The sequence below is a fragment of the Micromys minutus genome, assembly GCF_963924665.1.
Source record: "Micromys minutus genome assembly, chromosome: 7".
In the NCBI taxonomy this organism is placed as follows: Eukaryota; Metazoa; Chordata; class Mammalia; order Rodentia; family Muridae; genus Micromys; species Micromys minutus.
The window spans coordinates 63,105,473-63,132,416 of NC_137976.1; the positions used below are offsets into that span (position 1 = coordinate 63,105,473).

The 26,944-nt window shown below is 40.0% G+C and overlaps 1 protein-coding gene across 2 annotated transcripts in view; it reads left to right on the plus strand.

The window, feature by feature from the left end:
- Positions 1–1,197: 1,197 nt before the first annotated feature.
- The window catches only part of ATP13A5 (ATPase 13A5), a gene marked incomplete at both ends in the record, with an annotated part of 133,806 nt that continues 108,059 nt past the window's right edge, over positions 1,198–26,944 (plus strand). For both annotated transcript variants that reach the window (XM_080918703.1, XM_080918704.1), the window contains 2 exons: positions 1,198–1,260; positions 26,125–26,298. In XM_080918703.1, coding sequence (XP_080774829.1) covers positions 1,198–1,260; positions 26,125–26,298 — 237 coding nt within the window. The remainder of the gene's footprint in view (positions 1,261–26,124; positions 26,299–26,944) is intronic.

The following is a 26,944-nucleotide window of genomic DNA, read 5'->3' on the forward strand; positions in this document are numbered from 1 at the left end:
ATAAGCAGAGACAATAGATCAGGATCCAAATATGGTCTTCCTTTCAGAGAAGTGGGTTTGGGGAAACTTGTCTCTGCTAAGTAGAGCATGAGGTGTGGTTCCTGTTCCTCGGTTCCTATTAACCTGTTCCGCCTCCCCGCCCTCTCCATTGAGTAAGACTCATGCACCAGAGCAGGAGACGCTCTTTCCTCCAGGCCAAAAAATCTCTCTCTCTCTCTCTCTCTCTCTCTCTCTCTCTCTCTCTCTCTCTCTCTCTCTCTGTGTGTGTGTGTGTGTGTGTGTGTGTGTGTGTGTGTATGTGTGTGTGTGTATAACTACAAATTAACTAGTTAACCCAAGAATGGGTTCATTTGATATTTTGAGAAAAATATCAAATTCAGGGGTGATTATTCAGGGGTGGGAAATTCAGGTTATATCCCCAATACTCATTTTTTCTTCCTCCCCTCTCTCCAGTTTTGTAAACTGTAGACTCAGATTCTTCTGCAATTCATTTTCCTAAGCATTTTGCCTTGATTGATGCTGTGACTGTGATGAAGGTGATTACCTGCCTCTCTCTAGAGGTGGCGGAAGACACACTTGGCCTTTCACAAACATCATCACCAGCCCTCATCTCAGCCCGACAATCATCACTGACATTTTACCTATCAGAATGAGAAACTCAGACTACAAGTGAGTTATCTCTGTAGAGTGGGGATTATAACTCCATTTCCCCCAATTCCAGGAGACCTCTTCTAGTTTTCATCAGCATTGTCACCAAGCTCACAGCTCCTCCAAATTCCACAGGCATCCACAGCACCTGTCAGCCAAACAGGACTCTATTGTCTTGTGTTTTTAGCACAGGGGCCATTTCTGTTCTTTGGTAGTGACTTTCATGAGCAGCATGTGAGATTACTTTCTAGTGCAACAGCTCTCCCCAACCCCCCATCATTCCTTTGGTCTGGAGGCGCTTCACATGTAGCTTAGTAAATAAACATTAGGAAGAAAAAACACCCATCAAGCAGATAAATGAACAGACCAGTACTGTGGCCAAGGAGAGGCTCTCCTCATTCTCCTCTGTTGTTCTAACGGGCAAGGTGCCAGCGGGTTTTGTAAGCACCTGAGAACAGCAATGACAAGTAGTGCCTGAATCACAGAGGCACAGGTGGCTTTAACATTCCCCCACGAGGGGTCAGAAAGAACGCACACACGCTGCTCACGATGGAGAAGAGCAAGAAGGATAGCCATCAGGCTGTGCTCAATGAAGGAGAGGAGAATGAGCTGGTGAGTCTTCCCTCTTTTCCTGTTTCTCCAAGTAGGCAAAGGTAGTTTGCAGGTACAGTACAGAGACTGTGGCGGCAACAGGGGTGGTTCTGGACCAGGAACAGTTTGATTCTAGTGATAATGGCCATGGTGTCTGTGTGTGTGTGTGTGTGTGTGTGTGTGTGTGTGTGTGTGTGTGTGCAGAGACTGAGCGAGTTGTTGCTCAGGATGGCTGAGTGAATCCTGGAGAAGTGGACCGTTGGCCTTTGCTGGTCACTTTGCCGTCATGGGGGTGTGTTCTGCTATGGAGTTTACTGAGCTTTCTCCCCCTGACCACCTGGGCCACCTTGGCATTGGTCAAACTAGTGAAAATGGAAACGTTCTAGTCTGATTCTTCTCCTTCTAGATTGTGTGCACAGTACAGGCTGTGGAGCTCTGGGATGAAGTCACTATTTACTTAGATCAAAAGGCTTGAGGCACTGAGTGCTGAAGAAATCACACTTAGTCTGAGACTTTAGCACATTAAAATTATCTCTTCTGCTTCCTTTTCTCTTGTTGCCCCTTCTTCTAAATAAATCTTATATAAATCTTAAAAAAAAAAAAACAGCCACTGGAAATTCAAAAGTCAAAAGCTGAGCAGTTTATATTTGTGATTTCACTTAATGCTTACAATTCGGTACTGAAGGAACTAATCCTATTTCATAGAGAAGACATCTGAGACGGAGGAGGTTAGGTAATTCATCTGAGGTCATTCAACAGGCTGGAAACCCAGCTCAGTCCTTGACCCTTTATATCCCGGATCTGTCTACACTCAATCAGGGACTCAGATATGAGGAGGCGTAGGAGATGTAGGAGATGAGAAAAGGAGAGACAGCAGGGAAAGGGACAGCAGAGGGGATGGAGGCCAAAATGGACCCAGAATCTTGGTTCATATATCAGACAGCATCAGTTTCCCAGCCGGTCTCTTCATTCCGTAGGGAATCTTTACCTGCCACCCTGCTATTCTTATTCATTACTCTGATGGCACTTTTCTAAATTATTCTCATTTAATACTCTAATTACTCAATAAATGACCACAGCTATAGCTACGCAGTGCACTAAGATGGCTACTGTGTGTATTTTTAAATTCTGGGAAAGAAGCTGATCCCAACTGGAAGGTTCTCTATGTGAAAGACACATGGTCAACTTAGAATTTAGCTAAAATACCCTGTTAATACATTTTGTATTGGTGATGGATTGAACTGATATTTTAGGTAGATTGAGTTGGATAAAATCCATTGTATGAAATAATTCCATGAGCTCCTTTTTACTTCTTATCTGGGCTTCTGGGAAATTGAAAACTGTAAATGTGGCCCCCTTGTCTGCTTCATTGTACCTCAGTTGCCTTAGTGACACCACAGTGTTTTAAATGCTGCTCATCCCTGTTTACCTCTTTATTGTATGATTTTTTAAGATTGGATATTTATTTATTTATTTATTTATTTATTTATTTATGCATGGAGATGGGCAGTCCTGAAAGCACCACCTTGCTCTTATCCTTGTATTTTTTTTATTTATGTATTTTATTTTGCAGTTTAGATGTCCCATTTTCAAGGGTAAACAGAGAACTGAGCAATGGGCCCAGGGCTAAGGGTTTTCTTCATTGTCATGGTTGATCAAATATTTGTAGAGCTGTCACTGAAAACCTCTGTTTGGGATACTATGGGAGTAACAGTGTTCTGATAACCTCACACTGTTAGGGTGTCCTGGGAGGGAGGTTGGCAGTGGCATCTCCTTCCCACATCTTACTGTGGTGCAGACAGCACAGAGGCAAACCTTCCTCCAGCCCTGGGGTAACTGCGTAAAGTGACCATGAATCTGAGACTCAGCTCCAGGCAATTGCTGCTCTACAGTTAACTGCTCAGTGTTTTCAGACCTTCGGAGTTCAGAGGAAAGCCAAAAATGTTAAGAGTTTTAGCCAAATAGTTGAATAGCCTGATTATACACTGTGAAGATGAATTTTCTGAAAACAAAGCCAAAAACAAACAAAAGTATACAAACAAACACTCCCCTCAAAGCAAAATCCAAAAACCAACCATTACATCAATGGAAACCTGGATCTGACTTAGGGTTCACATCAGGAATGTAAAGCAGTGGTACCCACAGCATCTCCCCACTGTAAGTAAGCCATCTGGGGCAATGGTGTGAGAGAATTTGAGGGGAACCGTAGTTACTGTTAGATCAAATCATAAATTTCTTCTATCACACGGCCAGGAAGACTCTTAAGCAGATGGAGAAGACATGTGAATTATTCAAGGGCACTCTCGGGTTGCTTTGCTGAGCTCAGCATAGAAAGCTTTGCAGCAGAAGCTTGGAGAGCTCTGTCCTCTTTCACGACTCCTGCCCTCAGGCCAGACCCCACCAAGACAGAGCAGCCGAATGCTTACTGCCCAGTCCCCGTTCTGGGTAATTCAGATGCTCGGGTTATCTGCGCGGTGACTGAGAAGATAGACCCTGACTTTGCAGGCGGTCATTGACCTTCCCAACCTAATCCCGCCACTTCCTGTCTTCCTCGCTATACCCCAGCATTAATCGCATCTTTCCCCTTCACTTCCTTCTTTCTAAATCCGTGCGTTGCCTGGGTGCTTTTCCCAGCCCCACCATTCACAGACACATTTTTCTTCCCTCTTGTCAGTTTTGTTGAAGCACCCACAGCTTTGTTGACGGTCCTAAAAATTCTTCATAACGCAGAACCTCAGACTGAGCATCACAATGCCCAGAGAGACAAGTTGCGCCTTGGACTGACTTTTGATTAAATTCTGGTCTTTAGATGGATTATCTAACCTGGGTGGCTTGTCACTATCACTTTAGATTGAGAGATACTAGGTGGAAATGACAGGCAGGTGACAGTGCCAGAGAGTCTGGCTACAGTTCTTTCTGAACCTCTATGAAAGAAGACATCATTGTGTTTCTGTTTCTACACACAGGGATCCATGGAATCCTTCATATGTGTACATGTGTGTGTACATGTGTGCGAATGCGTGCACAGTTTGTCTCCTGAGATTTCTTTTATTGACCCTCAGTAAGAAAAGTGAGGATGCTCTCAATGAAAGACACGTATTATTTCATATTTCTATGTATAAGAAAATTAATTTAGTAAAGGTCTATACAAGAAGGTGAACATATTTGTAAGTATATCTGAAGAACTAAATGTTAATAAAATCCATGCCGATAAATCTTGCAAAAGCAGCCTAAATAGAATAAAGCTACCCATCTCTGATTTCTTTTCATGTGGTTGTTGAAGCTGAGCTATGAATTTAAAATGGTTAGACTTTTCTTTTTAAAAGTGACATATTAAACCTATATATAGCAAGATATAGGAAGGGAAAAGAATGCACAAAAGACATTAAAAGATCACTTTTTACAGACACTCATAATCCCAAAATAGTATAAGCCTTCACAAACCATTGCTAAAACCAACTCCTACATCCACCCCCATAACTTCATCCTTGGGCTGTTGTCAGTTAGAGTAACAGACAGCAAACTAGCGGCCACAGTCTTCTCAGACAGGACTGAGTTGAAATCACAGTTAATCTTGGGTTGAAGTTGTGCATAGGCAAGACAAATAGGAAAGAGTTTTCTTCTACCATCTTAGCCCAGTTAGACAAAAAGGCAGTGCTGAGACACACATCCCTCAGAAGCCTATGCTTTTCTGCTGATATGAAAGTGAGTTCTTCAACCAGTTTCTTATCCTAGGAGACATGCCATTCAATTCTGCCATGTTCTGAAATTTGAAGTGTGCTAGTTCAGTCGCAACCTCCCTCATGTCAGGCTCTGGACTCCGTGTTTCAGTGACTTTTCAGGATTGGGTGTTTGGATGAAGGAGCTGCTGACTGCCTCTGTTCCTCATGTCACAGTTGGTCACACTGACATTATTGAGAAGATCACCCCCAGGTCCACCTCTGAGGTTCATCCTTATGTTCCCTCCAAAGTGATGTAGGCTCCATGACAAGGCCAGAGAGTTGTATGGTTTAGTTGTTCCCAAAGAAGTGTCTGGCATTTTAGGCTCAACCAGCACTGGCATTTTTGGCGAATCAAGAAGGTCAAGCCTGTTCAGCTGTCAGGGGAAGAGGTAATAGAATTCCTAGCTAAAGGTGTATCTGCAGCAACATCAGAGTCCGGGGCGGGGGTGGGGGGAACTCTGGGCCTGATCTTCTAGTTCCACAGTGGAGGGGTATCCTCGCTCATCACTTAGTGACCATAGCTGTGGTTGTGGGTCAAGTTTGGGATGAGTCATTGGGAATCAGTGTTGGTTGTCATTAAGGAATGGAGTGAAGAGGGCTGAATGTGTTTTGCGGCACCAGAGGTATACCAGGAGGCAGTAGCAGCTGAAGTGAGAAGAATTATAAATGCTGTTTCATCATGGTTACCCTTCTGAGAAGAAAACTCACTTCATCTCTGTGATCCAGGCAGCTCTGGATGCACACTCTGTGCACATTATCCTCTACTTTAGGGTCCTCTGTTTGCAAGAATTCTCCATACTTTCTGAGCATGGTCTTCATTTAGAGCTCAGATGGGTCACCAGCCCCACTTTTATTTATGTGAGTCACAAATGGGTTCCCTGTGCTCTCCTTTCATTGCTGGTACTGAGCACTTGGGTATCAAGATCCCAAGAGGAACCAACTCAAAGGGAAGGCATGGAAGACATAGAAGGGCAAGGACGGTATTTCATATGGTGGTAATGATTGTCCCATAACTAGAAACTTCTTTAAGGCATCCATCTGGGCTGTAGTCAAGGAGCTCTAGTTAACCAAATGGTGTAGAAATCTCTCTAGACATTTCTGGTTGCCCAAAGCCCTTCCAACTCACAGTTTTGTGAGGTCATGTCTACTCTATGGGAAACGCTATGACAAGAAAGTGGCTCAGTTTTTACTATGTCGTGATTAGGATATGCAAATGGAAAGATGCAGACAGACAGGTGAAATTGTGCTAAGTGTATTTCCCCTTCCTCTGGTGAAAACTTGGGAAATGGTAAAAGTGCTCGAGTGCCAAGATCATACAAAGAAATAACAGGAGAAGCAGTTACTATGAAAAGTCAGATGTGAGTGGATCATTGTGCCCAGTGTCACATGTATCTTACACCCCATTAAAGGACATTTCCTGTTCTCCCAAAAGACTCTCAAAGGACCAATATTGAAAACCACATATTCAAATATAAAAGGTTTCTTATTGGTACCTGCCAATGTCTTTTAACAACGTGGATGACAAGAAGCTTGCCAACCTTCAAGTCACACCTGGCTGTAAAGAATAGATAGTATCAGTGATAGAATCAAGATTTAAATTTTTCTTTATGCTCGATTGTGGACAGGATACTGTAGATACACAATAACAGGCCTCAGTAAATTTAAGTGACTAGTAACATTGAAAGTGAAGCATGGCAGAGATAAGGACTTAGTAGTTCTGTATAAAATAATAGTCAAAGTGTTTGAGTCTATTATGTATGAATTTTAGTTGCTAGTGTATGTAATCATAAAGATTAATCCTGGGAGGTCTTAAGAGCAATTTGTTTGGCAGAATTTTTAAAAAATGGTTCAGTTTAACTTTCCAGAGGAAAAACTTAAGAACTTCTAATTCTATACTTTGTCATATTTCAAGTGGTTAAGTTCAGTATGTGATACCAGCAATCTCATATACTCATAGTTGGCCTACATGGGCATGCACAGCCTGTGAAGGACTACCTGGAAAGCATGCCGTAGATTCTCAGTTGTCAAATATGCGCAGCATCATTGACTTTCTTTTAGCAGAGAATTAGAACCAAGTAATTTCTGTTGCTCCTCTTCTGATAAGTGACACTCTTATTCTCCAATCGGCTTGCCACAGAGCATCTCTTATTGTTTCCTGGCTTTTGTGTAGGACAAACACTTCCTATCAAAACTGCTCATGATAGTCAGTTAGGCATCTCATTATTTTGTGGTCCACACTTGCTGCTCTCTCTTATTTGCTTCACTAACCAAGGTCCTGGTTGTACCCCCTTTGTATGAAGAACATGCGAATACATTGTATTACTGGTTGGTTTGGGTAATGTTCATAATAGAGTGACAGTATATTCATTAGTACTTGGTTTTGACTGGTTATTGCTATTGACAAAAGGGTCTCTCTTACTCTAGAAACAAAACACAAGGCAGATTATGGTATGTTGAACAACTTAATAACTGTTTGACATCACCCAAATTCAGTTTGATCTACAAACAGAATAATTTATAAATATAAATAATATTTCTTTTAAATAACTAGAAAAGCCAACTTCATAGATTATTACGAAAATTAAATAACAGCTAAGTAATTAATAATAAAAAACACTTGACATAAGCAAAGCTGATCTAAGAACTATTCTTCTAGGTAGGGTGAATCATGCCTGAAGTTACAGAATTTAGGAAGAGAAGCCAGAGGGTCACTGAAAGCTCAGAGCCAGTCTGGCCCACATAATAATTGCTCTGTCTAAAAACTGCAAAAATAAGTAACTATTCAAACTTAAATAAAACAAAGACTCCCCCTTCCTACACTCAGTGCTGTCAACTGAATTGTTACGCTGTGTGAAGGAATGACTAGGCTGGTATTCAGTGGCAGTGAGTATAAATTACTACATGTAGCCAAATTGGGACAGAGGGTGTACGGATAAAGACCATATCAATGTGATCCATTTACTGTGCATAATATTACCCTAATACTTAAGAGAACTTCGGTGTCTTGGCAGAGGTTAAGAGCATATTTTTCAGATTGTCTCCCTTTGAAGATATGAAGGAACATGACAGGGCATGTCCACACTGATGAAACAAATGGGCAGTTGTTAATAAACACAAAGGTGGTAATGGTTTGTTGCTTGGAAGCAAAAGATAAAATATAATGGATTCTGCCCTCACTGAAGAAAATAGATTTCTGCTCTCCTTGGCCTTGATTCAAGTGACTAAAGTTTGATGTCTGCGCAGAAAAAGCTAGCTTGCTCTAGGGAGATTCATACCCATGAAATACCTAAACACATCACAGAGAAGAAAGCCAGAAACAACAAATCATGAACAACAACAAAAGCAAACTCAGCTGCCATTGCTCTTCCCAGAAGGTGACTAGCAGTCGTAGGGAGGATGCTTTTGCTGTCTTGGATGAGTAAGTAACTTTCTACTATTATGTAAGACTGAGGTATGTGCTGTAAACTATAACATGCAACACTCATCCAGCCTCTGTGACTATAGCAGTGAAGAGGCAACAAAATCCTTCAGATGGCTACACCCATGGACGGAAAGAAGAATAAAAGGAGACCTGAAAACCAGTCAACTGGTATTCTAGACACAATGAAAATTTGGCAGCTGGAGTGTCCCAAGGCATGAAGCCATGGGAGTAGAAGGATTCCAAGAGGTGACACTCCAGTATGCGCTTCCTCGGGCATCTCACCCGTCACCAGTCTGCTGTTGTTGGCAAGTGTAGGAGCTGCCTGGATGAGAACAAAGAAGTACTTATGGGGTGCTTTTATGAGCCAGTACCTCATCAGACTCCCATTTTATAACTGGAAAATGAGGTTCAGTTACATAACATGAGATATACTCTACATAAACATCAGAGGCAGGATGCTTTGTTATACCACCCCGAGTCTCTCTGTCTCTGTCTCTGTCTCTCTGTCTGTGTCTGTCTCTCTCTGTCTTTCTCTTTCTCCCTCCCTCTCCTGTATCTCTCCCTCCCTCTCTGTGTGTGTTCACATGCACTTACTACATTCAGCTAATCTTTGAATTAATTTGGTCTTTCCTCAAGCCTTTTTCTCCAGCTTCATAGACTATAAAAGCAAGTAGTGTTATTTTGGGGCCTATATTTGACTTTAACTTTGACAACTTGTTCTCTTTGGGAAAAGTAAAAGATCTACTTAAGCCAGTAGATCAATCACTTTTAGAAATAACATTTTGTTTTGCATGTTGCCTGTGGACAAATTATTCTACAGTGACTTCAAAAGACCTAGCCACTAATCTGCGGAAATTTTTGTTGAATTGTTGAAATGGCACCCATGACAATATTAGCTCAACACATACTGTATGGTCAAAACATGGCAGGGAGCACAGTGCTTGCTTTCTGGGCTGTCTTATTACTAGCTCACAGCACCTACAGAAGATAGCTATTGGTTATTCTCATTAATGGAGGAGGGAAGGAAGATGTCAGAACATGGGCAGTTGGTTTTCCAAAGTTATACATCTGGTTAAGGGATGGAGCTGGTTTGAATTTGACTATCTTGTGTCATGTTCTCAGCCTTTAATAGATATAAAACTCTTTCTGATGTGCTTTATATCCAGTTACATTTTTTCATATGAGAAATTCAAGTTTCAGTAAATGTAATGGGAAGATGAATGGTATGGAGAGCCTCCAGAGGCACTAGGATATGTTTAAAGGACAGGGGCCATTGTGGCCAACCTACACAGACACTTGGCTCTGAACTGTGACACTACACAATAGCCTCTGTAGAAACAGCACGTGTCTCTTTCACTGTCCTTCCTAATGTGGGACTCTGTGTCCTGGACTTAGAGAATACAGTAGGGGCTAAAATCTATCTCTTGGAGTCTGCAGTTCAGAATTCTAAACAGAATCAAAGAGATGTAGGAATAGCAATGTTTAGAGAGAAAGCAAACCAACATCCAATGGCAGATCTGCTTTCCAGCTTCCTGGAATGTAGGTTGTTCCCACTGCAAGCCCTGAAACTGAACCTCCTCTCTTCTACTGGAAATTCTTACCAAACCACTTACTCACAATGAATATATTTTGTATTCCTTACACCTCTGCCCTCCTCTCAACCACTCCTCTGTGTATGTGGTACTGGTATCATCCAGAGCAGGAAGATGGAAAGAGACTTGAGGAACTCAGATCCTGAGAACCTATCAGTAAACAGTGACAAAGCTCATTTTCTGCAAGAAGACATGATCTGGACATTTGCATCCTCCATCCATTCCTGTATCTTATTTATTTTGCCCTGGTTATTTTCCTACCTCCCTCCTTTTTCTTTTTCTTTTTTTTACACTTCCACTTGAGAAACTTTCTTTTTTAAATTGAATATTTTTTTTTTTTACATTTCAAATATTACCCCCTTTCCTGGTTTCCCCTCCATAAACCCCTATTCCATTTCTCTCCCCATGCTTCCATAGGGAGAACCCTACCCACCCACCCCCTCACAACTCCCTGCACTGACATTCTCTTACAGCAGGGCATCAGTCCTTGGCAGGACAAAGGGCTTCTTTTTCCATTTATGCCCAACGAGGCCATCCTCTGCTACATATGCAGCTAGAGCCATGGGTTCCTCTATTTGTATTCTTTGGCTAGCTGTTTAGTCCCTTGGAGCTCTAGTTGTTTGGTATTGTTAGTCTTATGGGGTTGCAAACCTCTTCAGCTTCTTCAATGCTTTCTCTAACTCCTCCATTGGCGACCCCGTGCTCAGTACAATGGTTAGCTGTGAGCATCCACCTCTGTATTTGTCCAGATCTGGCAGAACCTCTAAGGAGGCAGTTATATCAGGTTCCTGTTAGCATGTTTCTTGGCATTAGCATTATTGTCTGTGTTTGGTGGATGTATATGGGCAGAATCTCCAGGTGGGGCAGTCTCTGGATGGCCTTTGCTTCAGTCTCTATCTACTTCAAACTTTGTCTACGTATTTCCTCCTGTGAATATTTTTGTTCCCTCTTCTAAGAAAGGACTAGAGCATCTGCACTTTGGTCTTCATTCTTCTTAAGCTTCATATGGTCTATGAATTGTATCTAGGGTAATATGAGTTTTTGGACTAATATTCACTCATCAGTGACTGCAGATCATGTGTGTGTGAGAGAGAGGGGGAGGGGAGGGAAGGAGGAGAGGAAGAGAGAGACTGGGTTACCTCACTTAGGTATTTTCTAGTTTCATTAATTTGCCTAAGAATTACATGAACTCATTGTTTTTAATAGATGAGTAGTACTTCTTGTGTAATTGTACCATATTTTCTGTATCTATTCCTCTGTTGAAGGACATCTGTGTTCTTTCTAGCATCTGCCTATTATAAATAGGGCTGCTATGAACATAGTGGAGCATGTATCCTTGACATTTGTTACCTTTTGAGTATATGTTCAGGAGTGGTATAGCTAGGTCCTCATGTAGTACTATGTCCAATTTTCTGAGGAATCTCCAGACTGATTGACAGAGTGAGACTTTACTTCTTTGTCTCAAGTATTATATATACTTGATATATTTATTAGACAAAAATCAAACTCTCTTCAGTTTCTTTTTGGAGGCACTCATAGATATGTTTTTCCCTGACCACTGCTTTCATTTCGTCTCATAAGTTTTGGTATGTTGTGCCTTCATTTTCATTAAATTCTAAAAAATTTTTTATTTCTTTATTTCTTTCTTGACCAAGTTATCATTGAGTAGAACATTGTTCAGCTTTCATGTGCATGTGAACTTCTGTTGTTTTTGTTATTGAAGACCTGTTATAGTCCATGGTCATCTGATAGAATGCATGGGATTATTTCAGTCTTCTTGTACCTGTTGAAGCCTGTTTTGTGACTGATTATATGGTCAGTTTTGGAGAAGGTGCCATGAGGTGCTGAGAAGAAGATATTTTTTTTATTTAGGATGATATGTTCTATAGATATCTGGTTCATAACTTCTGTTAGTTTCACTGTGTCTCTGTTTAGTTTCTGTTTTCATGATCTGTCTATTGATGACAGTGCAGTGTTAAAGTCTCCCAGTAATATTGTGTGAGGTGAACTTTGGTCAGATTGGTCATTTTTTTTTTTTTTATGAATGTGGGTGCTCTAGCATTTGGAGCATAAATATTTAGAATTAAAATTTTATCTTGGTGAATTTTTCCTTTGGTAAGTATGAAATATCCTTCTTTTTCTTTTTGATAACTTTTAGTTGAAAGTTGATTTTATTTGATATTAGAATGGCTAATCCAGCTTGTTTCTTGGAACCATTTCTTGGGCGATTGTTTTCTAGCCTTTTACTCTGAGGTAGTATCTGTGTTTGTCACTGAGGTGTGTTTCCTATATGCAGCAAAATGTTGGGTCCTCTTTAAGTATCCAGACTGTTAGTCTATGTCTTTTTATTGGGAAATTGAGTTCACTGATGTTGAGAGATCTTAGGGACCAATGACTGTTGTTTCTTGTTATTTTTGTTGTTAGAGGTGAAATTATGTTTGTGTGGCTGTCTTCTTTTATGTTAGTTGAAAGATTACTTTCTTGCTTTTTCAAGGCTATAGTTTCCCTCCTTGTGTTGGAGTTTTTTTTTTTTTTTTAAATCTATTATCCTTTGTAGGGTTGAATTTGTGAAAAAATATTATGTAATTTTGGTTTTGTCATGGAATATCTTGGTTTCTTCATACATGTTAATTGAGAATTTTGCTGAATATAGTAGCATGGGCTGGCATTTCTGTTCTCTTTGGATCTGTATGGTATCTGCCAAGTACCTTCCAGATTTAATAGTCTCTGTTGAGAAGTCTGATATGATTCTGATAGGTCTGCTGTATAGACTACTTGATATTTTTCTCTTACTGCTTTTAATATTTTCTTTGTTTTGTGCATTTGGTGTTTTGAATATTATGTGATAGGAAGAATTTATTTTCTGGTTCAATCGATTTGGATTTCTGTAGTCTTCTTGTGTGTTTATGAAGTTTTCTTCTATAATTTTTTGAAGATGTTTACTGGCCTTTTAATTTGGGAATCTTTTCTCTCTTCTATGCCTATTATCCCCAGGTTTGATCTCATTGTTTTCTGGATTTCTTGTATGTTTTGGGTTAAGAGTGATTTTTGCATTTTGCATTTTTGACTGTTTTGTCTGTTTCCTTTGGTATCTTCTGCCTCTGAGATCCTCTCTTCTGTGTCTTGTATTCTGTTGGTGATGCTTGTTTCTATGACTCCTGATCTCTTTCCCAGGCTTCCTATCTCCAGGGTTTTCTCCCCTTGTAATTTCTTTATTGTTTTTTATTTCCATATTTAGATCCTGGGTGGTTTTGTTCAATTTCTTCACCTGTTTGGTCTTGTTTTCCTGGAATTCATTGAGGAATTTTTGTATTTCCACTTTAAAGCTTCCACCTGTTTACCTGTGTTGTCCTATATTTCTTTAAGGGAGTTATTTATGACCTTTTAAAAGTCCTCTAACATCATTATAAGTTGTGATTTTAAATCATAATCTTGATGTTTTTCAGTGTGTTGGAATATACAGGATGTTTTCTTGTGGGGCAACTGGGTTCTGATGATGCCAAGTGGCCTTGGTTTCTGTTGCTCAGGTTCTTGGACTTTTCTCTCACCATTTGCTTATCTCTGGTGTTAGCTGGTCTTGCTGATTCTGACAGTGGCTTGATCCTCCTGTAATCCTGTGTGTTAGCACTACTGGTTGATCAGCTCTCTCCCAGCAGGGTCTGGGGAGAGAGAGTTGTTGCACAAGTTCAGCATAGGGCACAGAATAATATCAAAAGGATCCTGTTCCAAACTGCTTCTTGATTCATGTGTCCTAAGGTTCCAGGTGGGTCCCTCAGTGCAGCAGTGGTGGTCTTACCTGTTCTCTCAGGTGTGTCAGCAATTCTGGAGGACCAGCACTTTCCCATCAGGGTCTCGTTACAGAGTGCTCTGGCCCTCCGTTCCTTTTCTAATCTCCATCTCTTAGTAAATGTTATTGGTGTTGTGTGATACAATTTTATAAGGGAGAAAGTGTGACTCTCTCTGGAGAAATACTCATGAAAATGAAATCATACTCAAGATTAATTAGTATTAAGAAAATGTATGTCATAGCTGTAATTCAAGAGCACCGGTGGACCAAGTGAGAGCATCTGAACAAAGGTCTACCAGATAAATCAACAAGGCTTCCACAAAGACCTCAGATCTCCCACCAGAGTTTATGCCCTTGGGAAAACTGAGAAATGATTTACAAAGGAGTCTCATTAAGGGTTATGAAGCTGACTGGTCAAGGGAGCAAAAGCATAGCTTCTCTTCCTTTTTGCTAGGGAAATGCATATTTCAGAATATTTCTCTATAAGCCCATTTTTTTCTTTTCTTTGAATTTTCTCTCTCCCTCCCTCCACCACTGTTTGCTTCTCTCTCTCTCTCTCTCTCTCTCTCTCTCTCTCTCTCTCTCTCTCTCTCTCTCTCTTTCTCAGTCTTGTACTAGTGATTGAGCTCAGGGCTTTATTTACGCTGGGCAGGTATTTTTCCATTGAGTTCTCTCTCTATCTCTTTTGCAATTTCATTTTGAGGCAATGGTCTCATTGAACTCTCCAGGTAAGACTTGACTTCATTTTGTACCCCAGGTAGGTCTTGAGCTAGCAATCCTCCTGGCTCAGCCTCTAATAGTAGTGGAATGCTGTTTTGCCAATACAAGGATTCCAGCTTTAAAAAAAACTACTGTGTCATTTTTAGTTAGGGTTTTATTGTTGTGAAGAGACCCCATGAATATATCAAGTCTTACAAAGGTAAGCGATTTACTGAGTCTGGCTTACAGTTCAGAGGTTTCAGTGTTATTGTCATGGCAGGAAGCACGGTGGTACATAGTAACATAGGGTATTGAAGAGATAGTGGAGAGTTTACATTTAGACAGAGAGCAGGAAGAGACACTGGGTCTGGCTTGAACATTTGAAACATGCCCAGTGATGCATTTTCTCCAACAAGGCTACACATCCTCCAACCAGGCAACACCTCCTAATACTGTTATTCCCTGTGAGCCTAAGGGGCATTATTTTCCTTCATATCACCAGTTTCTTCACTTGGGAGTTCTTTACTAGGGATGATATTTTACCTCTATTTTCATGCCCCTTCCCATCATATCAGGGAGCAGCTACAGATGTACCCAATCACCATACTTCCTACTTTCCTCTTCATTTATTTAATTTCTTACTTATTATTTTGAAGACAGGACCTCAGTATGTAGACCTACTTGGCATGAACCCTGCTATGTAAACCAGTCTATTCTTAACTTCACAGGAACCTGCCTACTTCTGCCTCCAAATAGCTAGGATTAGCACACACCACCAAAACTAACCTTTTCATTTATGGCAGTTTTAAATTTGAAGTCTGTGTTCCCTTTCTCAAATAGTCCCATTAAAATCATTAAAGTTCCTTCCATTTGCTTAGAATACACTGTCTTATAAGCAGAGTCCACCTCATTCAAATTGTCTTTTCTTCACACTTTTTATTTGGTATGCAGTAATACTGTGGTGTCAGTAGAGTATGGTGTCCACACATACAGTTCAGCTGCTGTCAACTACTCCTGCTCATTCTGGAGCTTTCAAGTAGAGTTGTATACTGATTTGCTCAGTACTTGATTTACTCACTCTATCATCTGAAACATAGCCACAATGTTATAAGTAGTCCAGGTCATTTTGTAAAAGTCTTAAAAGTATGTCATTGGATAACAGCAGAACATGTATTATCTTTCTTCTGTTGATAGTACCTTCCTTGGCTTTCATGAACACAACTGGTCCGAATATTCTTGTTTAAGAAGCTCCCCTGTCCCACTTTTTTATTTGTTCTTCTGCTTTGTGTTTGTTCTTTTTTTGTTTTTGTTTTGTTTTGTATTTTGAGACAGAGTCTCCCTATGTAGCTCTGGCTGTCTTCTTACTTAACTCTGTAGATCAGGCTAGCCTTGAACTCACAGAGATCTACTTGCCTCTGCTTCCGGAATGTTGAGATAAAAGATCACACCTGGCTCAAAACAGTTGAATATACTTTCATATCTCTTGTACAAAACTCCAAGAGTTGAGAAGAATATTCATGTCTGTCTTGGCACTGCTTTTAAAAGTGTTTATACCAATTCACACTTCAAGTGACTTTTAGCTGAATGCTTGTTCAATTCAATCAGCTGTTCCCGGTCTTTACCACTTTGATATAGTCAGTGCTTTCAATTGCAGCTGAACTGTGATTAGTGGCATCAGTGTGACTCCAGAGAAAGTCCTCTCCATGGTTGTGTGGGTCCCCTGGCTTGTTCCTCTTCAGGATGGTCATGGCTGTATTGGCCTATGACTTATTATTGTGGCTTTAGTTCACATTTCTTTAACAAAGTTCCACACTACCTCTTGAAGGCTTTGGATCATTTCAAGTCTTCTTGGAGTTTTCTATGTAAGTCCCTCTGCTCCCCATTTTCTAGATTAATTCTTCTTTATTGTTTTGTAGTGATTCTGTGAATTCCAAATATAAATCACCCTTTATATATGAGCTATATATAAATAGGCCTTATAAATGACTAAGGTCCATCCACTCCAGAGATGGACTCCTGTGATAAACAGTTGCCATTAGTGTCATTGTAAACTGAACACATGTTTCTTGTTTTAAGAATCATTATTCTACTGGAGTTCTCTTGTTTTCTTTTTCAAGTGACTGGTTTGTTTTCACATTTAAATAAAAGTAGACTTTTGCACTGGACACATAGATGAAACTGAGCCCTATTTCCCCCAGCACTCTTTCCTTAGTTCCAGCTCTGCTTAAGTGCCTTAAACCTCTGACTGAGGTGGTTTCTTCTCTGGAAGGATGGCATTGGTATACAAGGCTCTTTCTTCCCTGTGTTCTGTCCTGTGTTATTCTCCCCCCCCCCCTGTATCATGCATTCAGAATTGTCTTAGGGTTTCCATTGCTGGGAAGAGACACCATGATCAATGCAACTCTCATCTTGGACAACATTTAATTGGGGCTGGTTTACACATTCAGAAGTTCACTCTATCATTAGTTCAGAAAGCATGGCGACATGCAGGCAAACATAGTGCTGGAGGAGCCAAGGGTTCTACATCTTCATCGAAAGGAAGCCAGGAGCAGTCTGACTTTTAGACAACTTCCTCTAACAAGCCACACCTACTCCAACAAGGCCACATCTCCTAATAGTGTCACTTTCTGGGTCAACCATATTTAAAGCATCACAATGAGTCCTCCTAATTACTAAGGCGTTGTAGGAAGTTCCCAATTCTGTAGGTGCAAGTCCTTTGTACTTCTGTTTGGTTCTGAAATGTTTGACTATCCTAGGTTCTTGGTATTTCTACAGCAATTCTAGAGTCATTTAATTTGTGATTGCAAAAGTACCTGGTGATCCATGAAATGGGAGAAGTTGATGCCCACGTTTCTTGTATCTTGCCATTTGTTTAGCTGTTACCCTCTCAGCAGGAACATGACGTCCTCAGTTTCCAGGCTTTGCTCTCCTTTTGCAGATTTAGTACAAGGCAATTGAATTTTCTTCGTTCTATTATTTGTACTTAATGAACTTTCAACTTTCTACTAATACATACTGTTGTAGAAAAGTATTTAATCCAAGCCCAGGGTTTCTACCCTGCCTTAGACTCATTAATTCTTGGATGAAAGACACACACAGCCTTTATATTTACAATAAGCCTTAAACGGCACAAGAGCAGGGCAGCTGCCTACCCTCTATGCTATTGGAATCTACTTTCCTGCCAATACTCTGACTTATTACTTACTATGTCTCATCTGAACTGCTCTTAACTGCAGTTGGCCAGCACACAGAGCCATGTTCTCTTGACTCCTAACACATGGCAGTTTCTCCTCCTTCATGGTTCTTCTCCTACCTCAAGCCTGCTGTTGGCTGTTGGCATCTTTATTTACCAATCAGCCATAACTTGGGGGCAGGGTCACTTAGCATCTTATATTTTGATTCTCTTGTCACTGGGCAATCAGCTTTGGCATTATTAGCATTAAATATAAGTAGCATTAGGTCAACCCACTACAACATATGAATACAATTGAGTTTTCTACATTTACTGACCATCTTACAACTTCAATAGATTCACTTATTAAGTCTATTAATAGTTACAATTTGCTGTACTTAAACAAATTATTTGCATGTAACCATATAAACCTGTCATTTTTTTTGTCTATTGTACAGACCTTTTTAGTCCCCCTTCTCCAAACATTAACATTGACTCATTGGTTCTGTATTCCTAAGACAAATAGCATTGGGTAACGATATACTACCTTTTCATTATGCCACTGCATTCGTTACATAACATATTTTATAATTACTTCATACACAGTGATGTAAATCATAGCCTATAACTTCTCTTTCAATATGCTTATTCAAGTATCAGGCCATTCAGACCTTGTTATGACAACTTAGGAACAATCTTACATCCTCCATTTATGAAGGACTTTATACAAGAACAGTTTCACTTCAACCTTAAATATTTGAAAGGACTCCTAAGTCATTTGGGCTCAAAGAATGTTTTAACTATAATTTATAAATTTGTTTAATTATAAATTAAATTTATAATTGTGTTCCTATTGAATTTATCATGAACTGTCCCACTCTCTTCTCCTAATGTTTCCTTTCTCAAATATCTATGAAGAAATATATTTTTTGACATTAATATACTCAACTTTTTTCACATTTGCATGGTATGTTTTCCTCTTTTAGCTTTCTGGTTTATTTATATTTAAAGCATGTCTCTTAGAAAGAGCATGAAGCATACCTTTTATTATCTAGCTTAATGGCTTGTTTTCATTCGTGGTATTAAGACCATTTACATTTAATGTAATTTCTGATATAGTTGGACTAAATTTTGTGCTGCTGCTATTTGGTTCCATTCATTCTGAATGTCTTCTCTCCACTTAACCTTGCATTAACAGATGGCCCTAGGTTTCTGCATTGACACCATACTCTGTGTTTTTAATAGCTTCATTATAGACCATTGTTCTGATATTTCAAAACCCACTGAACCACTGGCTAGCATTTCAGTTCCCCCAATAGTTTCGCTATTACAGAGCTGCACTGAGCATCTCACATCCTTGTTTTTTTCTTTTATGTGTTATTTCATTAGGGCATCTTTCCAGCTGAAGAATTATCGATTTCAGGTAGAAACTTCTTTATAATTCTTTATAGAATTTGTAACTTTGCCTTTCCCAAAGAGTTGTCACAGATTAAGAGGTGATCAGTTGTCTGTGCCTTTAATGGCTTCATTGCAGCCTTGCTAGGCTCTATTTCCCCTGTTTAATAAAAGAGAGCTATACAGAAAAAAAAAACTAAGTAGGCAACAGAATTGTGATTATCAGTGTCAGTGCTGTGTGAAAATAAACAGACCAAAAATGTGTTTATGAGTGAACTTTGCAGCTATGAGCTAAACTAAAATCTTAATTTTTTTTTTCTGCTTCTGTCTTTCACACTCTTGGGCCTTGACACTGAACGTAAGTAAATTGCAGACTGTATATTCATCATGTAATATGTGAGCTAGCATAGTTGTATTATTTGGGTCTCATAAAACTACAATACACAGAGAAGACCAAGAGTTATAGAAGCAGAGGGAGCACAGGGAGAGGGAGAGATCTTGAACTGTTCATACAATAATGGAAATTGCACGTTTCTGAATTCAATTAGAATACCTTCACTAATAATATCAAACTAGGACTGCATTATCTAGCACTGTGCTCCTTTCCATACATGAGTTGTGTAGCAGTAAAACGCTCTCTGTAGTTTACTCTCACTGCACAGAGCATGCAAGCTGACACTGCCTTGGTGAAGCACAACGGTCTTTTGTTCCACAGAAGATTTTGCTGGGATTTTGCTACTGTGAATGAATTACCTGAGGTCACACGGTCCAGGTTAAGCAGAGCAGTGATTCAAATGTACATCTTACTTCATAAATGTGGGATATTTCTACTCCGATAAAGGATTGCTTTCAACAACTTTTAATCCACCACTGCCCAATTAAGAAAAAAGAAATTGTTTAAAAAAGGTCATGACTTTCCAAAGAATTAGACAAAGAGATTTGTTATAGAATGCATGATCTAAATTGCCTTAAAATTTGCCAGGTTCTGTCATTACAAAACACTACAATAAAAAGACCAAGTTACACAGCCATAACACATGGGTCAGACCCTTAGTGTTCTGTATATATATTTCTAATATCACAGCTCTGTGATCAGATGTGGGAATTTAGAATCACTGGGAAATAAAAAGAAAGAAAAGTTCTCGTTTCAACCTAAAGCCATTGGACAGCACACACACCTGGCATTTATTAGTGTGTTAGTTTCCATTTCTGTGACAATGTGTCTGAGGGCTACAGGAAGAAAGACTGACTTGGCTTCAGTTTCTGATGTCTCCTCCATGGTTGGCTGGTTCTTTTGCTTTTAAGCCCGTGTCAAGGCAAGGACACAGTGCAGGGTCAGCTCCAATCTGCTCATCTCATGGTGTCCAGGAAAGTCAGAGAGAATGACTAATTCCTTCCTCCCCTTTCTGTCCTTCCCTCTTTCCTCCACCCACCCCCAGCAATCTCTAAAAGATACCACACTCAATATCACAGTCTCTACTGACCCACTTTGTCCAGCTGGGCTCTACTTCCAACAGCCCATTCAGCTGAGAATTCACCCATGTTTTAATCAGTTGATGAAGCTAATACATTTATGACCCAATCACCTCTCAGTGGTGGTAATGAGAGCAAAGTCATCAACACATAGGCTTTCCCTGTAGGGAGATATTATACATCCTGAAGTCTTAATCAGCATCCCTCCTACAATTTGAAGTATTCTAAAGTTGTCTTTGTTTTGCTGTTGTTGTTTCTTGTTTTTGAATGTCTGAAACAATGCTGTGAACCCTCATTGAAGAGGGTAGAAACTAAGATTTGGTATAAAACAACCAAAGCTATTTCTCCTTAAAACAAATCTCAAATTCATATGATTTATGAATTGAAATGTTAATGTATTATTCAAAAGTACAACTATCTGAGCTTGTTATTATCTTTTCTTTTTTAACTTATTCTTTTCTCAAATATTACATTCTGACCTCAGTTTACCCTCTTCCTCTCCTCCCATTCCCTCCACTCACATTCTCTCTCCCAGAACCACTGCTCCCATTTTTCCTTTAGAAAAGGGCAGACCTCCAAGTATATCAACTAAATAATGGCATATCAAGTTGCAAAAGACTAGGCACCTCCTCTCATATTGAGCTGGTCAAGAGAAGATTTTCCAAAGCAGGCAAAGCAGTACAGACAGGTGCCTGTTCCCACTGTTAGGCGTCCCACAAGAAGACCATGTTACATGGCCATAACACATATGCAAAGGGCTTGGGTCGGACCCTTACAGGCGCCCTGATTGTCAGTCCAGTCTCTGTGAGCTCTTATGGGCCCAGACTAGTTTATTCTGTGGATTTTATTGTGATGTCCTTGCTTCTGGCTCCTAAGATCCTTCCTCCCTATCTTCTGCAGAACTCCCCAAGCTCTGCCTAATGTCTGACTGTGTGAGTCTTGCATATGTTTCTAAAGGACACTGGACCGAGCCTCTGTGCCGACTCATACTAGATTCTCGTCTGTGAGTTTTAGCAGAGTATCATTAGAAATCATTTCATAGGCTTGCCCCCAACCCCCTTTGGCTAGTTGTTTTTTGTTTATCCTAAATCCCTGGGCTACCTGGCCACTAGTTCCTGGCCTTCCAGACCAGTGTCAGGGGTTTGATCCCTCTTGTGGCGTGAGTAGCAGCCGGAACTGGTCATTGGGTGGCCACTTCCTCCATTTCTGCTTCACATCTCCCTGAGAATGTCTTGCACGCAGGAATTTTGGTGGCTGGGTTGGTGTCCCAATCCCTCCACTGTAAGCCTTGCCCGGTTACTGAAGATGTAACCAGTTCAGGGTCCATATTCTCCCCTTACTAGGAGTTTTAGCTTACTAGGATAACGTGTGTAGATTCCTGGGAGTTTCCATTGTTCTAGTTCTTTAGCTCACTCCTCAATTGCTCCACAGTTCAAATGGTCTCTCTCCAGGACGCTCTCCCTGTCTTTTCCACACCAAATCCATCATGTTCTTTCCCCCACCCATCCCCAGTCCACCCATGGTATCTACTCTAATAGGTATGTGCTCTTGCCTAACTTGTTGATTGTACAACATGATGGATAAAGGTTTGCGTCTGGCTTGGTGTTGATGTTTCTCTTTAGAGAACATGTAGTATACCTTCCTGTATCAGAGACGCTGGAAAAGAAGGGTGACAGCTCTATGTACCCACCTGCCCAACACCATCATTTTCAAAGAGTTGTGTAGGTGTTGTGTTCAGTAATGGGGCATTGCTGTGGGTTTCTGGAAGGCAACCTTTAGCCTTGTGACCACCTGGGTTGTTTAGGGATTCACGTGAGGCCCCTTTAGCCAGCAACTCAATTAGATGTAATGTAATTTCAGTACTGGAAGCTTCATTTGGTGCTAGGAGATGGTCAATTGAGACTCTTGTTTCCACGATTATTTGGCTATTTCATTTAGATTATTTTCATATGAATATATAATTTTAGGAAGTTTGTACTGTATTAAGTTTCCTTTCAAATAGCCATTTCTTCTAGCTGTTTCTCTTGCACTCCCTCCCACAAACCCCTCTCCTGACTCAATCCTTCCATTTTACCCCTCATCTCTACCCCTATCTATTCTATTTCCCTTTTCTAATGAGATCTGTCTGTTCCTCCTAAGACAGTGATTCTCAACCCTTTGAATGCTGAGACTCTGTAATATAGTTTTTTGCGTTGTGACCCTCCAGCCATAAAATTATTTGGTGGCTACTTTGTAACTGTAACTTTGCTATTATGAATTGTCATGTAAATATCTGATATGCAGCTCATATGAAAAGGTTGCTTGAGCTTCAAAGGGGTTGCAATCTACAGGTTGAGAACTACTGTTCTATACCTATCCTCTATGGTCTTTGGATTGCAGCTGGACTATCACTGACTTCATAGCTAACATCTATACATAAGCAAATACAAACTGTATTCATCTCCCTGAGTCTGAAATACTTCACTCTGGAAATTTTTCTTCCTAGTTTTATACATTTGCAAGCAGATTTCACACTATCACTTTTCTTAATATTGAAATGTAATGCATCATTGTATAAATTTTCTTTACCTATTCTTCTGTGTAGAGACATTTAAGCTGTTTCAAATTTCTGGCAATTATGAATATAGCAGTAATGACCATGATTGAGCAAATGCCTCTGTAATTCATAGGATGAAGCATCCTTCTGGTAAACTGTCCAAAAGTGGTATAGCTGGATCTTAAGGTGGTAGCATCTTCCCGAGGAAACACCATGCTGATTTGCATAGTAGTTGTACAAGTTTGCCCTCCCGTCAGCCATGGAGGGTGCACCTCTGACTCCACATTCCTGCCAAAATCAGCTGTCACTTGTTTTGTTGAGCTTAGTCATTCTGACAGCTATAAAATGAAATCTCTAAGTGGTTTTAATTTGCATTTCCCTGATGGCAAAGGATAGTAAACATTTCTTCATGTGTTGCTCAGCCCTTTGAGTTTTTGTCTACTGATAATTTTCTGTTTAAATCTGTGCTCCATTTTAAATTGAGTTATTAGTTTCTTTGATATCTAGTTTCCTGAGTTCTTCATACATTTTAAAAATTAGCCTTCTATTGGATATATAGGTGGTGATAATCTTTTCCCATTTTGTAGATTTCTGCTTTGTCTGAATGACAGTGACCTTTGTCATGAAGAAACTTTGTAGTTTCATGAGTAACCAACCAATAATTGATTAGACTTAAGACCTACTCTACAAGATGGAGCCCATACCCAAATTGCTCAGACAACCAAGAACCTGAGATTATACAGCCCACTGATACAGGGTAAAACTAAATGATACTGATCTTAAAAAAGAAAAACTTCTAGCAACAAAATCACTCCTAATGATATTCTGCTATAGTCATAGATCAGTGACATGTTTGGTCACCATCAGAGAAGCTTCCCAATGCAGCACATGGGGACAAATGTAGAGACCCAAAGCTGGACATTGAGAGTGAGAGATCTTGGAAACACTCAGCCACAAATGGGATGTCTCCATCAAATCTTTCCCCTTAGAGCTCAATAAGTGCTAAGTCAACATGAATCAACATGAGCAGAGCTCATATGAATTCACAGAGACTGGAGCAGCATGCATAGGACTTGCACAGGTCCGTATCAGGTTTTCTGAATATGTATTATGGCTTACAGCTTAGTGTTTTCATGGGATTCCTGACTATGCAAACAAGTTTGTGTCTGATTCATGTGCCATCTCTTGGGTTCTTTTCCTTCTGTTGGTTTGTTTTGTTCAACTTTGATGTGATCGTTTTTGTTTTATCTTATTATATTTTGTTATTTTTAAAAAAATGAATAAACAAGTGAATGAATAAAAAACTATCCACTAGGGTAAAAGTTAACATCTGAACTACTACTTATACCTGCTGTGAGGACTCCAGGACAAGTCTCATGTTCAGGAGTAATTGACATATGTGTGTATATGTATATGTATGTGTATGTGTATATGTACACATATACATATTATATGTATGTATGTATATGTGTGTGTGTGTGTGTGTGTGTGTGTGTGTGTGTGTATGTATAAGTGTGTGTGAGAGAGAGAGAGACGGGTGGTGAGGAGGGAGAAAGGGGAGGATAATTTTGTTTTGGGTTTTTACTGGTATGGGATTATTTATTTCCTGTGTTTTTATGGGTATAGTTAACTCCTCAGGTTGGAACTCTTCTTAAATCATTTTTAGGGCTGGATTTTTTTTGGACAGATATTATTTAAATTTAGTTTTGTCTTGGGATTTCTTGTTTTATCAATCTATGGCAACTGAAATTTTTGTTGGCTAATGTAATCTGGGCTGGCATTTGTGATCTCTTAGAGACTGCAATACATAAATAAGACCCTTCTGAATTTTAGAATCTCTGTTGAGAAATCAAGTGTAATTCTGATAGGTCTGCCTTATATGTTACTTGGCCTCTTTGACTTGCAGCTTTTAATATTTTTTTTGTTCTGTACATTTAGTGTTTTGCTTATTATGTACCTGGAGGGTTATTTTTTCACTCTACTTGGTGAGACATATCACTTTCTTTACTCCTATTATTCTTGGTTTAGATCTTTTCATAGTGACCAGGATTCCTGGATGTTCTGTGTCAGGACTCTTAGATTTACCCTTCTCTTTGACTGATGCATCCATTTCTTCTGTCGTATCATTTGCACCCAAGCTTCTCTTTTCCATCTCGTGTATTCTGTTGCTGATGGTTGTGTCTGTTCTTACCTAGGCTTTCCGTCTCCAGTATTCACTCAGTTTGTGGTTTTGTTCTGTTTGCTATTTTCATTTTCAGGTCTTGAACAGTGTTATTCATTTCCTTCACCTGTTTGTGTTTGCCTTTATTCCTTTAAGGGATTTATTAATTTCCCCCTTAAAGGTCTCTATCATCATTTTTTTACACTGGATTTAATGTAATTTTCTTATGCTTTGATCTTGCAATAGTAGGATAGCTGTGCTCTGGAGCTGCCATATTGCCGTGGCTCTTGTTGATTGTGTTCTTATGCTGGCCTTTAGCCACGTGGTTGTTTCTGCAGTTTCCTGGGGTAGCAGATCTTGAGAAGATGGGCCAAGTCTGAATATTACTGATGTAGCTGGTCTTGGTTGGACAGCTTTAATTGGGGAAGTGGAGCTCAGGGGGAAGTGCACTTCTCAGGGGAGATGGGCATGTCCCAGCAGGGGATTAGGGGAGGGGATGAAGGGGTCTAACCTAGATGTTGCTGGTGTAACCTGCCAGGTGAAGGCAGGTGGAGTCATGGCCAGACAATGGCACTTAGGAAACAGCTTACTGTTCAGGGCATCTCGTGTGCCTCCATTTTTTTAATACCTAAAGAAAATAAATCTGCTTTAAAACATGAGGCATGTTACACACACTAAAGGTTCCTCTTGGAATGGCATAGACACAGGTAGATCTATCTTACTTTTTCATCCCATCTAATGTTCAATTCTACATGACAAAGAGGTAGAAAATGTGCTTCCCTGTCATTTTATATTTCATCTTCAGTCAACTGAATTCTATCAACAAATGTTCTCAACCAATGGCCCTGAATCTAATGCATACATTCTATGAAGCAATATAGTACTTTTGTAAATATTGAAACATAAAATGTCCTATTTCTTATGCAGGAGGTGTTTGGCTACCAAACCCAGAATCTACGGAGAGCCCTCTGCCTTGTCACAGCCATCCTGACTCTTGGGGCAGTTCAACTGATGTTCTACTGGAGGCCTGAGTGGTGGGTGTGGACCAGTTGCATCCCATGTCCCTTGCAAGAAGCAGACACAGTTTTGTTGAGGACAACCGTGCGTACCTTTCTCTTGTTTATTTTAAATGCCGTGATCATTACTGAAAGACAGATACCGTATATCCCCACTTAAACAAGAAAACTATGAAGTTGACATTATAGAATAGTGATTAATAGCTCTCAGAGGCTGAGAAGGGGAAGGAGAGACTGAGGAAAACTGATTAGTAGGTACAAGGTCACAGCTGAATAGAGGAGTACCTGTTAATATCCTATGGCATGATAAGATAACCTGGCTGACAGAAAATTTAAGAATAGCTAGTGGGCAGGGCTTTGAGTGTTTCCAACACAAGGAAATGTTAAATTTCTAAAGTGGTTAAAAGGCCTATTACCCTGACCTGATCATTCAGAACATACCCTATGGCTCCGTGATTGTTTCTGGGGAGACATGAACAACTTTCTATTCATTGTCAACAAACCAAAGAAATGATTTCAATCTAGAATATATAGGTTATACACACATATTATAATATTTGCATTACACACACATACAGACACACACACACACACAGACACACACACACACACACACACACACATTACTCACAGGATTGTGGGTGAACCACAGGCAGATGCAGCAACGAAAAGCACACCCCATTTGTAGAACTCCTTGCTCTATCTGTAAGGGATTTAAACAGGTTAGAGAG